Below are 14,505 nucleotides of genomic sequence, written 5' to 3'. Positions count from 1 at the left end.
CAAAGGTAGAATTGAATTTGCAACTACAACCCTTTAAATTAAACCACAATTACTGATTAAAATCACTTTTAAATGACATTTACACTATCAATTAGCAATACCTAACAGGTAAATCAACCCATAATCATATAATCATACGCCAAGATATGGGGCTTTAGCTAAATATTATAAAATATGGAATCGTTACCGAATTGTGTTTCATCAATTGGGTAAGATTAACTTTCTCTTTACAAAGGTCCAAATTGAAGAATCTTCAATACCCACTTTCAATTTATCCAAAATGGGAAGTTTGAAATCTTCAACACTAAGGAAAAATTAGTCTAAATACTCAGAGTTCTAATTTCAAAACTGATAATTCTGCTTATACAATGAAAAATAGATACTAACCTAAGAATTTAAACATGTATTTATAGTCGCCAAAAAATGTGTAGCAAAAGACCATTCAGCACAATAAGTTGGGATCGTTGATCCACTCAACGATCCGCCCTTTGTTCAATTTCATCGCCTTTTTTCTTTGGCTTGCATCATCTTCAAGTTTTGTATCTTTGCGCAATCTTGTAATGCATCGCGGAATCGTTTGGAGAGTTGTCGACTTCTCCTATACTTGATTTTCTCCGTCATGGCTTCGCACACTAGAACTTTAGGCGAGATCTTGTCCATTCGGTGACTCGCCCAATGGGTTAGACGATCATCAGACCTTCTTTTGTTTGTTCTTTCAGTTAGTGTCCATGATTAATCCTCAATCCAAATACCTAATAATCAAGGATTTACATCAGTTATTGAAACAAAATATGTATTTGAAGATAGTAAATCTATTAAAATAAAGCTCGTCCAAATCGTGGACTCATCAATTTCCCATAGTCAAACACATTTGGAGGGAACCATCCTTCTTTTGAACAAACAACACTAGAACACCCAGAGAGAGATACTCAACGTAATAAAACTTTTATCTAACAAATCCTTCAATTAACCCTTTAAATTCTTATGATGGGGAAATACAGTGAGGAGAAATATGAATAAGCAGCATATATGGGAGAAGGTCAATCGATGTCTATTTTCTTTTTGGAAGGAATATCGAAAAGATCATCGGGACATACTTACAGAAACTCATTAGCAATCATAACTAACACAATAGTAGGGTTTCAGAATATGTATTCCTAACCCGAATTAGATGATAAATGCAACCTTTAGAAATTATCCTCCTAGTTTTTTTATGAATTGACCCATAAGAACATAATTTCCCCCTTCTGATGACATGATAGGTTCATTTTGAACCCCGAATATTATCAATTGGTTCCTACAATCTATGGAATCATAATATGAATGAAGCCAATTCATCCCAATAATAATATCGAATCTAAAATATTGAGCTTTATAAGATTAACATGAGTGACGCTATGAGAAATGGAAACAAAACAATTTCTATAAACTCTTTTAGCCATAATAGAACACCAACAAGAGTAGAGATATGAAAGGGATTAGAAGGATTTCGAGACCAACATCAAACCACAAGACCACATAAGAAGTAATATATGATAACATAGCATCCAAATCAAGTAAAACATAAACAATAAGGTGAAAAACTTTCAACATACCGGTCGCCACATTCGGAAAACCCTCGTGATTCTGTCGAGTATGAAGAGCATATAATTTATTTTGCTTCGAAGAATCTGAACCAAAACCACTAGGCTGAGCTTGCCTACCATCTCCTTTCTAAGTAGCAAGCAGCAGACAGTCTCTCATCTTGTGACCACTCTTTCTACAATTAAAGCAATCATCCATACCGACCAAACATGCCATCATGTTTCTTGCCATACCTTGTACTAGTAGGCATAGACGATCAACCACTATTTTCTCATTCAGGTTTAGAGTTAGACACTCTATCTGAGTTGAACTTAGGATGCATATAATTAAAACGAACTTGTCCATCAGACCTAGAATGAGAAAAATCACCATCACATGTCCTTGGCTTCTTGGAATCTATTGCCTTTTTTAGCTTTTCCTCTTCAATTCGTTGAGAATGTATCATAAAATAGGATATACCCATATCTATAATCAAGAAGGTAATACAATATTCTTTAGAAACCAAATAAGAAAAATTAGTCACAAACTTACTCATTCTTTCTCTAGAGTCGGCAACCATAGTAAGCGCATACTCAGTCAATTAATTGAACCTCAAGCATCCTCTTCCATACTCATATTTCCTTGACAAAAAAATGAATTCAAGCATCTTTGATTCTCTCATATCAAAGGTGAAAAAACTATGAAGAAATGGCCCATTCAATTTCTCCTAATCAGGACGACCCGCATCAACAATCCTCTCACCTTTCTTTTGTGCAACAAAACATAAGAAACACTCTCGAGCCTATAAGCATCCAATTACACCTTCTCCATCATATATGATCCCATAATTCCCGCTAGCTTATACATCTCATTTTTTAGGATCTTCATTCCTTTTCAATTTATGAAACTCTAGAGGATTCATCGTAGTACAGTATCTTATCGTTGTCTTCTTTGTACCCACATTTGGATTCAAGGGAGGGAAGAATTCTCTATTATCTTGGGCCTTCATATCTTGAACCTACACTTAGAAAGTTGCTCATAATTTTGCACGAGTTACTTGCTCGGCCAAAGGGTCAATAACAACTTGAGGAACCTTGGGCTCCATGTTATCACCCACATTCTTTCTCACATAATCTCTTCAATTGGTCATATCTTGAAAGCATCGAACATAATTTAGGAAAAGGGTCTTAAAAGATATAGACTCTCTGACACGACTTTATAGTAATTAAAGAAGTGAAGTTTCCTAAACACTTTGTAGCCACATATTCATAAATGTAGCGCACTTCGCACTCATGAAGAAGACTCTACCCAACACAACTTGTCAAATATTCTAGGACCTTTTCTAAAACCTTGTGTTCTAAAGGCCAAGTTTGTCCCAATCCCAATGGTATACTAGACCTCGAAAGATCCTATATAAGCCACTTGACATATATACGACAAAATATAAAAGCAATTACCAAAAATTAGGCATTAGGTCTCATATCATAAAAGAGTTTGACGTAAAAGAAGAAGCCTAATCATAGTTTTCACATGACAATCTGACACATCAAAAGAATAGTTGAGAAATAATCCGTACACCACATTCAAAATCTTAAAAATGAAGACATAAAAAGAACATAGTAAAAGTGACACAGTCCTCGCAACATGAGGACTCACCAAGTCTGCAGTGATCGACCAATCAACTAGTCATGAATGAGAGGAGAAGAAGCGTCGAACCCTACATTATGAGACAATGTAGGCATAAGTATGTATTAGTACGTGAAATGTACCATGTAATAGGGATATGCATAAAAATATGGAACGTGATAATAAGGAGACATAAAGGAAAACATGATATCTCAATAGGCCTAGGGCGGGGGGCAAGCTCCACTACAGGGCCGGGGGAAGAAATAGGCGTGGGGAAGCATAATGCTAAAATAATATTAAATCTTGATAAGCTAATATCATAGATCATGAACATGGTAAATACATCTTAAAATCATAATGAAAGCTTCATAAAACCTTTGAAAATAACTTAATTTATTTTGTAGTATATTTATTGTTAACCAACATAGACCATGTGATTTATAACATGGAATCATGCGTCTTGCTCTCACATAAAAAAAAAAGATGTCTTACTTGCCAAGGTAAAGATCATGGACTTCTAGCTTAGGTGGATCCATTAGCTATGTCTTTCTAACACAATCCTATAGAAGCATGTAATTAGAGGCAAGGAAATTTCTCCTAGAGAACCGACCTCTACAAATAAAGAGCCTACATCTCGATGTCCTTTAGGTGCTAAGTAAAAATCCAGACAAAATAGTCATATTCATAAACATATCATCATGCATGGAAAAATAAAATTAATTCACTAATATAAGCTTTAATCATCATAAAGTAGCTCCTTATATCATGATTCATATATAAGTGACAAAACCTTTCGCTAATCATGATTTCTTAATATGTGAGACAACCTTTCACCAATCACTATTTCTTAATATGCGAGAAAACTTTTCACAATATTCATTTATGTTTATCTCAAAATCAACTGTATTTTATAAAACATTCTTTTCATAAATCATATATGGCTTTGATAAACCATCATTCATAAGTTCATAGTTTTTCCATAAATGTATATCTATCATAAATTCATATTCAAAATCATGAATAATGCATGTCTGCATATGAAATCAATTGGAAAATATGTAACTGAATCAAATCATTCATCATAAGATTAAGATCAATCAATTGGATCATAACAAATATGACTCAGAGAATTTGATGAAACCCTAATCAATTTTGATGAAATTGAATTGAAAATGGAGATATTTTGGGACCCAGTAGATGAAAAATGATTGGTAAATCCCATATACCTTGATGATCAAATCCCACAAGCAATAAGGAAACAAAGAGACTTGAAGCTTCAATCCTAGATTTCTTCCTTCAACTTGAGAGGGAATTGGATAGGATGAACTTGGATGAGATTTCAAATTTATGAGAATGAGAGGGTTTGGATAGATTTGGGAATATAAAGTTAGTCATATGACTTATAATTGGAGTCAAAACATCATAGTATAGGTATTAAATGCATAGTACAAAGACTTAAATACCCTTAAAAAATATCTGTCAGAAAAACCTACAGTTCGGGTTTCTATGGCCCGTACTGGTCAACCGTGGAACCAGCTTGAGGAATAAAAAAAATTATTTAATTCCCACGAAACCAATTTTACAAATTTCCATCCGTCTACGATCCACAGACCCCTTTTGAGAACCTAAGTTCATGACTAAAATACCCCTTTCGAGAACCTAAGTTCAGGACTGAAATTTTACTAAGTCTGGATCTCTTCTACGAGACCCCTTCTATGACATGTAGAAGTTACTGCGACTCATTAAATCCTTCCGTAGGTTTGAGGTCTTAGATCAAATCTCTGAATCCTTTTACCAAAGTCTTTTATGACTCGTCCAAGTTCATATGATTTGTCTTGTAAAGTCGTGGGTAATTTTTAAAAATTTGAAATTCCAAACCCCAACTCTAAGTCTACGACTTCCTATGTACGACCTGTGTAGTACTCGTAGAACCCTCTTCAGTGTAATTTTCTACACTTTTTTTTCAACTTGACTTTTCAATATTCGAGGAATTACACATTCAAGCTCGACCTAAGATCAACTCACTTTTCAAAGAACTCGAACTACGTAGGAATCTAACATACAACAATTACTTCATGTAATAATAAATAAGGTTCACTCATGGAGGCATAACACATACTTGGTTCTCTCACGGAACCTAAACCGGATTTTTAGTGTTACCAATGTGGTACTTGATCCAGGCAACAACCACAAACAATCACATATTACAATGAACAAGACCACTTGAAAATCACAAGTCACAATAATAAGCCCATTGCATGAGATTACCTAGATGATGTCATACCATGTGTCTCCCTATCATGCATTGCACAAAAGATATTACAAAGCAGTAGGCATGACTGCATACTTAATTCGAAAACGTAGAAACATCACCTAAAAGGAACTCAAGAACTATAGAACCGCCCTTATTCATTACCTTATCTCCGCCCTAACAACACATAGCAATAATATGTAACCCTCCAAAATCTTTTTCCGCAAACCTATACATGTCATCTCCAAGTTCTACAAGATATTATGCAATAAAAGTAGGTCTAACTACTCAATTAAAAGAAGCCTACCCTACTTGTGGTAAAAAAAACAACACATTAACCTTGTTCATGAATTTGACTCCACAAAAGCAACCTTTGGTGAATGAGTATTGGAATTCCATATACATTCACCTCCCTTGCGTGGTAATTCTCCCTTCTCCATTGCTCCCTTTCCCTGGGTTGTTTTGGAGGGTTTCCGGAAAAGCTCTTGTCTATTTTCTCCTTTCAAATGTTGAAGGAAAATAAAAGATGACACAATAGTTATGTTGATGAAATTTGACGTCCCTCTATAGAGACTCGGACCTCTATAGAGGCCCCACCATAGTGAGAAGGCTTCCCTAATGGTGGGCTGACGTCAGCCCAATCCAAAAAATTACTGTGTGCTCAAATTTTATAAATTCTTGCACTACCTAGCATACTTTTGGGCTGTACGAGGTTTCCTTTAGTAACAACCGATCGGATCGTTACAAAATCGTAAACTGACGACTTCTAAAAGTGAAATCATTTTAGCAAAAAACATTTAAAAGTAGAAGGATGAGATATCTGATGAATGACCTAACACTATGCAATGTGATTCAATTTGCAATTAATATGTACGTTTATGTTCATTTAGTTTAGTGTTATAATGTAATATCATATCTTGAGTATTATAAAATCTAACGTGTTTGATTGTAATGAAGCAAAAAATAAAAGCAAGATAGTAAGTTTTTAATTAAATACACAATGAAACCACCATAATATATGCTTGTTATTTAAGAAAAAAAAATAACAAAACATTTGTAGATAGATACCTAAAGAATAAAACGACAAACAACACCTTAATTGTTTTGTAAATAAACTCAATAACAAACTAGCAATATCAACTATCGAGGTCACTTGGCCAACGGATACTGATATAACATGTTTTCAAGCAAATAAAACTCCTCTTATTCATGCAAATAGGGAAAATAATAATTTTATTCATAATTATATTTCTTTCCTACTCTCCTTAGGTATTCTCATATTGAAAAGCTAGCAATCACAGTACGTGCAAACATAGTTATTCGATTCAATATCCCATCGCGAATAGTAAAAAAACTAATAATATGAGAGGATGACATTAGATAGACTCTCCACTTTTACATGAATATTTATTTCCTCAAACAGCGACTTAATGAATATTTTTTCCTTTACATGCATATGCAAATACCAAAATCTCAAAAACCTCATTATATCTTTGTAATTTTTTATGTTGGTGTGAATCTAGGCCCTTATCCAATATTAATTGAACTTCTTTTAAGATGGGGTGATCAATACACATTTTTATCAGCTTTGCCACGAGGATGCCTCTTCCAACAAAAGTGTTAGTTTGTTGTGACCTAATTTTTTCAACAACTATGCAAAAATGTAAAGTATCTAAATGTATATTAGGAAGAAATTTTATATGAAAAACACCTTTCTCAAAGAAATTAAAAAAATCATACAATAAACGATGAAAAAAATCTATAAAGATTCATCTCAAACCTAGTAAGCATCAATACAAAACTACTATAGAAGACCAAGTACAGAACTAGACACATAAAAATAATTAGGTTATCTTAGAATATAAAAGACTAGTCGAAATACATAGAAAGAGAGGATTGAACTTCGAATTCTAGTGAGCTCACCTTCAGTCTCCGATAATTAATTGCATTGCACAAGGATCAACGTGATCGACTAGAACACAGATCTGCATCAGGTTAAAGAGATGAAGTGTAGTATGAGAAACAAGAAAATGAGTACTCAATAGACATCATAGGATGATCAAGCTAGCGATTAAAAAAACATAATAAAATGTGATTTAGTAAAATGGTAAGTAAGTCAATTATAAGGAATATTAAGCACACCTAAGAAATCATCCTTTCTGAACATGTAGAAATTTTTCTAGCAAGCTTAATTCTGTAGTTATCTTCTAAACACACCTAACAAATCATCCCTTGAAATGTTTTAATATATATTGGCATTGACAATTTTAAATTTTTAATAAGGTATTGTATATCGAGTACCCAAAAATTTCAGTTATTTTTTTCTAAATAAAAATTATTATGTGTTCAAGAGGAATCAAATCATCATAAAAGAATAGGCAAAAATGTCTGGTGGACCCTTGTACTTATACGTGTGTGTATTGTGCATTCTTTTATTTAATCTTTTACCAATTGAATCCCTAAACTCAATCAAAAAATAACTTTAACCCCCTTCTACCATGTGTATGGCTCATTCTCCCTTGATTAGATGACATGTCAAATCCATGTCACATAATTTAATACCACGTCATAACTATCTTTATTAACTATTTTTAAAATTATTAATTTATTCTTTAAAGTAAATTTTGTGTCTCCGCTCATCTTCTATTCGATCCCATCGTGAAATGGCCAAAATCCGCCCAGAGAAAGTTGTCACTGCCACCACTTCTCTTGCCGATGAGACCACAAATACTTTCTCCCTCGCACGTCTCCATCTCCGTCGATCACCCTCACCATTTTCCTTTCCTTCTTCTCCAATATCCACAACTTCAAAAACCCTAAGCCATCACACCACAACTTCAACGGCCAAACCTCTTCACAAGTCATGACCATCTCCTCGCCCCTCACCTGCCTCATTCTCCCCTGCATTGTCGTCCTTTACCTACACCACTAGTTATCCCCTGCAAAACACTACGGACCGCCTTTCCTTGCCAACTCCGCCGAATCAACAGAAGACTCCTCTCCGCCTCCGTTGAACTAGCATGGCAGGAGACTCCTTACCGCCTCCGTGTATCAGACCGTCTAAAGAAAATGAAAGAAAAAAAAGGTTTAGCAAGGGGGGATAGCTGAAAAAGTAGGTGGATGGGGTGAAGAAGAAGGGTTTTTTAATTATTATTTTTATTCTTTTATAATTCTAATATTTTTTTAATTTTAAATATGAAGTTCACTTGCCTTAATACGCGTGTACTCACACTTAGTAGCCAACTCAGTCATCAAATGACACATAAGCATGATCAATGGACATAGAGACGTACTATATTGCATTTTATTAAGTGTCCAGATGATAAAAAGTTAACTACAAAAGTTTATAATACAAATGCGTACAAGTATAGGGGTCCATCATACCCTTTTACCTAAAGTATAGCAAAAAACGTAAGCAGGTTCTATTTCCGGACTAACAAACTACTGCCTCATTCCACTTTTAAATGTCATAGTTTCCATTTTTAGAGTGAAACTATAAAAATTTGAATAACATTTTACAATATATTCTTTCATCATATTCATATGCAAAAAATTATAATTTATAATACTTCTTGTATAGTTTTTAAATATGTAATTTTTTTTGTTTAAAATATCGAATTAATGCAATCTAATTTAATTTTGAAAATTAGTAAAATTGACTTTTGAAAAGCATGACATGACAAATAAAAATGGACGGAGGGAGTACGATAGTTAATGCAATCCAAACAAATACTCCATCCGTACAACAGTAGTGGTTCAATTTAGAAAATGGCGGAATGACCTAAACTTGGCTCCATTTATAAGTTGGGCCCTTATACTTGCAACTTTGCCAACTGAACTCTTAAACATATTGAAACTCTATTTATAAAACCCTTCTGATCATTGACCAAACTTATGTGATATTAAAATGGTTGAGTCGAACAAACGTGTCATCACACACATTTAGAAGCAAGTGAATACACTTTTATATATTTTTTAAAATCTCAAAATTATAAGAGAAAATAATGATAATAAATTAAAAAAAATATATCAAAAGCTCTTCTTCTTCAGCCCACCCAACCCCATCACCATCCTCACCCCTTCCAGCTTCTTTTTCTTCAGCCCAACCCCCAACCCCACCTTTTCACTCTTCTTTTCAGCCCCAGACGCCCAAACCACCCCTGCCTACCCCTTTTCTTTTCTTCTTATTCTGACATACACCGGATTATCATAATCATATACAAAAAAAAAAAAAAATTAAAGAACTTTTGTTAAAAAATATCATTCACCTTTTTTAAAACTTAATTTTTCAAGATCTATTACTTGAATTTACTTATAAACATATTATAAATATCAATTTGAAGTTTTCTTGATACATCTTTTTACCAAATCTAAATCAATAGAAATCGAAAAGCATGTGGAAGAGCTAATTATAATTCATCACATTTTGTTGTTGAGAAATTTTTTTAGTGTGAAGAAGGTGAAGAAGGTGAAAATGGTGATTATTTTATTTTTGGGTGAAGGATAGAGGGTGGGGACGAAGAAGATGGAGCGGGAATATGAAAAATAAGTATAATAAGAGAAATTTGCACTTTTTTTTATAATTATTTATTTTTAAATATTTAATTTCTGATGTGCATTAAAAATGACGTGAAATTTATGTGTAAAGCGTGTGTACTACACACGGGATGAGAAAAGAGTTTCAAAATATATAGTATTTGAATGAATTTAAGGGTTCAGTTGACAAAGTCACAAGTACAAGGGTCCAACTTACCAATGGAGCCAAGTACAAGGGTCTCTCGGGTCATTCCGCCTAGAAAATCTCGAGATAATTTACCTTTGTGTCTATTTTACTCTTACTTTTAAATATTGTTTATCATCTAACACATTTTTTAATTAAATTTAATAAAGACAAAAGAAAATAAAGTATTATTACCCTATTATTTATTATTTCTTAAATGGCATGTCAAATCAATAATTGAAAACTGTTATTAAACGGATGGAGTAATAACAACAATTATATAATATAATTTCATAATGTTAAATCTGAGAAAGGGTAAAACATCCTACCCTAGAAATAAAGAGGGTGAAATGCTTAAATGCAATATTTATACATATTTTGTAATGGAAAATAATAATTAATTAGTAATCCATCTGTCCCTATTTAGTTGTCCACTTTAGAAATGACACACATATAAATATAACAATAATTAACACAATGAAATTATAATTTTACCCTTATTAATTATTGTTTAAAAAATGATGAATTAAAACTTGAAGATTTTCAAGAAGTTTAAATGAGGGTATAATAGGAAAAGAAAAATTGTCCTTTTTTGATTTATCAAAATGGACATGTAAATAGGGACAAATAAACGAGGAAATATGGACACGTAAATAGGGACAGATAGAGCTGTCAATATGGGCTAGCCCACCCCATCCGGGCTAACCCATACAGGCTTTGACATTTTACGGGTCAGGCCGGGCTAGCCCATTTTTGGCGCCAGCCCACTTTTTTAAAAAAATTATATATTTTTATAATTATTAAATTAAATTTTAAATTATAATTTAAAATATTATCATAAATATCGACAAAACAACATTACACGATGTTAATGTTAGTACTTGTTAATCAAATCAAAATAAAATTATTTTTATAATATTTATTAGGGATAATTTCAGAGACCTCCATGTTTCGCTCTATAACGCTCACCTTCCCTTTGGTTTACGATATTACGTCTACCTCCCTTATTTTATTTACTTGTAACCATTCTTTAAATCTATTTAAAATAAATATAAATTAATATAGATTTGACAATTTTACTATTTTTTATATAAATTTCTTCTTATTAATAAACATTATATAAAAAATAACTCATTTAACAAATACTTTAAAAATAATTTAACACAAAGACTTGTTTTTTTAATCCAACAAAGATCAAAGTCTTCAACTAAGTTAACCCACATTTTCACCACATATTAACTCTTTATCTCTATTTCACCTTTACCAGTTCACGTAAATTTTCCCCCCACCATAACCCATCATTTTTCGGCAACAATTTCTTCAAATAGAAGACAAAATTGAACTTCCCAAGAAAGAAATTCGTTAAGAACGATAAGATTTTGTTCTAGTTAAACATTTACACAAGCGAAGAAGAAACATGATCCAACGAATAAAGATAAATCATTGAAAATTAGATCTAAACATTCATATATAATGGTAAATTTGTCAAATCTAAATTAATTTATATTTATTTAAATAGGTTTAAAGAATGGCTACAAGAAAATGATAATAAGGGAGGTAAACGTAATATCGTAATCCACAGGGAAGGTGAGTGTTATAGAGCGAAGCCTGGAGGGAGGTCTCTGAAATTATCTCTATTTATTAAGTTTTTTTTTCAAGTAAAAGTATATATATATAAATAAAAATATTAACCTAATTATTTTGAATTTGGACTCCCTTTAATTTTAAATTTTAATATTATATTATATTTTTTAATTAATTATTATTGCCCACTGGCCGGCCCTACCTATATTTCTCAAGTCCATCAAATCAACAGGCTTATTCAGGCCGGGCTAAAAAGCTCTTTTCTTAAATGGCTCTAAAAATCTTAATCCAACCCTATTACCTCATTATTTATTTTTTCTAAATGAGCGAATCAAGTCAATAATAAATAATTATTGTTAAACCGATAGAATGACCATAGTTTAAAAAGGGTAAACTAACAAAGAAATTATCCTACCCCAAAAATAAAGAGGGTAAAATGCTTAAATGCAATATTTATACATATTTTAAAATGGCAAATAATAATATATTAGTATTAAATAAAGTTAGACTTAGTATGGTCAAAGTGAGCAATTATTTTCCATTTGAACAATGGTCACACTCCACCGGCACTAACCGGTCAGCCTCGATCTCCTATCCTAGGTGTAAAATATAGTAAAATCCCAATTCCACCCCCATATATGGGACCAAAAATTTCCTCCCAAAATAAATAAAAAAACAAAATAGGTGTCTTCACACTTGAAACCCAAAGCACAAAAGCCTATACAAAAAAGTCTATAAACTTTCTCTCACTACCTTTTGTTCTACTGTAACAACACAAGTAGCTCCAGTTTTGTGCAAAAATGAAGAAGAATCTCTTCTTCTGATCGAGTCCTTTTGTTAGTCGCCTAACGAAAAGAAGAAGCTTAAATCAATAGAAACAACGATGAGTGCTTTTTTTCCTGATGAGAGCAGTAGTTTTTTCTTTGATTTTCCTTTATATGAAACCGAAAATGTTTCTTCTTCTCCAATGAGGTTGATTGAATCTATGTTTACTTCTCATGATGATCCAATTACTGATTCTTCTTCTCTATTCGATTTGCTTCAGCCTCCACCATTTCCTCCTCCACCTCCTCCACCTCCACCACCACCACCACCACCACCACCAGCCGATGTACCTTTGTTGAATCCTTCTCCGATTGCTAATACTTCTGCTAATTCCTCTGAATTATCTTCATCGTCAACTGATGTTGCAGCTAATGATGATTTTCTACAGATGATTGAAATGGTAGAGGAACAACTTGAGAATGATGAGGACAAGATCGAGGATAACATACAGTGAGCGTTTTAATTAATTTTGCACCGTCTTTACAGAAAAAGACAGTTTTTTTTTCTTTATATATATATATTTTTTAAAATAAAAGTTTTTTTTTTCTTCTTATGTATCAAAATCCAGGATGATTTTTGGTTATGGTTTAATTTTGCAAATAAAATTAACAAGGATATATACTGTTCAATTAATTAGGTTAATTCCGAAAAAGAAGAAGGCAAGAAAGGAAAGAGCTCCCAGATTTGCTTTCATGACTAAAACTGAAATTGATCATTTGGATGATGGTTTTAGATGGAGAAAATATGGACAAAAAGCTGTGAAAAACAGTCCATTTCCCAGGTATGAATGAATGTATATTCACACAAACACGCAAATTCTTTCTTAATTTTAATTATCTACCTACTATTAATCTTTATTACTAATTTATTCTCATCCACCGCTTTTTTTATATTATAACGGAATGTTTTTTATTTATTTTTATAACTTTTTAATTTTATATTTTTATAATACTAGTCAAACAATTTGGTTTTGTTGTTGAATAATGAAGGAGTTACTTTCGTTGCACTATTGCAACGTGTGGTGTGAAGAAGAGAGTGGAGAGGTCTTCTGCAGATCCATCAACTGTTATTACAACTTATGAAGGTGTTCACACACATCCATGCCCCATTACGCCACGTAGCAGCATTGGCTTTTATCGAGACACCATTGACTATTGTGGTGGTGGCTCCATTGGTGGGGTTGGTCTTGGTCTTGGTGGTGTTGCTAGTAGTTCGTCTTTGTTTTTACCAGAATTCAATTATCAAGCTCAACAACAACAACCATCGACCTACTTTCAGGCACGTCCAGCATTACCACCTATAAACAGTTTTACTACTAATTCAGCCCAAGGAGGAATGTTATTGCCATCAACTTCATCGTCTTTTGGTACAGATGATGGACTTCTGCAGGATATGGTGATATCCCAAATGATGCCAAAACAAAATCAGTAGGACAGAATGCATGAGATCATTATCAATTGGTATGTTTAGTTTATTTAACTGATAATGAATCTTAATTTAGATAACAATAGAATCCTGCACAAACAATTAATTAAGTATTACAAACTTTTAATTTCCCCTAATTAGTTAATGTTGTACAATGACTATAATTAGCTTGTCAATCAACCATAACTATTAACTTCAATTTTGGTTTAATGGGGTAATTAGCTACCTAACTAGCTTTTGCATGTATAATATATAATAGCAGGATGCTTTCAGTACTTGTTAATTACTTATATTTCGTAGTTTTGAAGATTCTGCTTTGTTCTTCATCTTTAATTTGTATATTCACTTATTTCGTTTCTTTTTTTTTTTAGTGATGGGATATAATTTCTGTACTGAAACTGCATGCATGTGCATTTTGTTATTGAAATCAGCGGAATATGTATTCAGGCGTTTAGGGTTTTCTCCTTCATCCTTGTTAATTAATTCGATCAAAATGTAGATAAATGCAGGG

The 14,505-nt window shown here is 32.7% G+C and overlaps 1 protein-coding gene and 1 long non-coding RNA gene across 2 annotated transcripts; one reads left to right on the top strand and one right to left on the bottom strand.

Annotated features, from left to right (window-relative positions):
- Window positions 1-208: 208 nt before the first annotated feature.
- LOC114078333 lies at window positions 209-4,542 on the bottom strand. Its single transcript, XR_003579950.1, has 4 exons — window positions 4,416-4,542; window positions 3,220-3,280; window positions 1,596-2,049; window positions 209-752 (listed from the first exon to the last, which is right to left on the bottom strand). It is a non-coding gene; the product is annotated as an uncharacterized LOC114078333 (long non-coding RNA).
- Window positions 4,543-12,439: 7,897 nt separating this feature from the next.
- LOC107030583 (probable WRKY transcription factor 48) lies at window positions 12,440-14,276 on the top strand. Its single transcript, XM_015231851.2, has 3 exons — window positions 12,440-13,019; window positions 13,207-13,350; window positions 13,559-14,276. The coding sequence occupies exons 1-3, from the start codon at window positions 12,628-12,630 to the stop codon at window positions 13,998-14,000; spliced, it is 978 nt and encodes a 325-aa protein (XP_015087337.1). The 5' UTR covers window positions 12,440-12,627; the 3' UTR covers window positions 14,001-14,276.
- The last annotated feature ends 229 nt before the right edge of the window (window positions 14,277-14,505 follow it).

Source organism: Solanum pennellii, chromosome 1 (assembly GCF_001406875.1).
Source record: "Solanum pennellii chromosome 1, SPENNV200".
In the NCBI taxonomy this organism is placed as follows: Eukaryota; Viridiplantae; Streptophyta; class Magnoliopsida; order Solanales; family Solanaceae; genus Solanum; species Solanum pennellii.
Note: the sequence above shows the minus strand (reverse complement) of the source record. Positions and strands in the feature narration are given on the sequence as shown.

Coding starts and splice junctions, on each gene's coding strand:
- LOC107030583 (XM_015231851.2), top strand. CDS start 12,628: ATGAGTGCTTTTTTTCCTGATGAGAGCAGTAGTTTTTTCTTTGATTTT. Junction 13,020..13,206: donor AAGATCGAGGATAACATACA/GTGAGCGTTTTA, acceptor TCAATTAATTAG/GTTAATTCCGAAAAAGAAGA. Junction 13,351..13,558: donor AAAAACAGTCCATTTCCCAG/GTATGAATGAAT, acceptor TGAATAATGAAG/GAGTTACTTTCGTTGCACTA.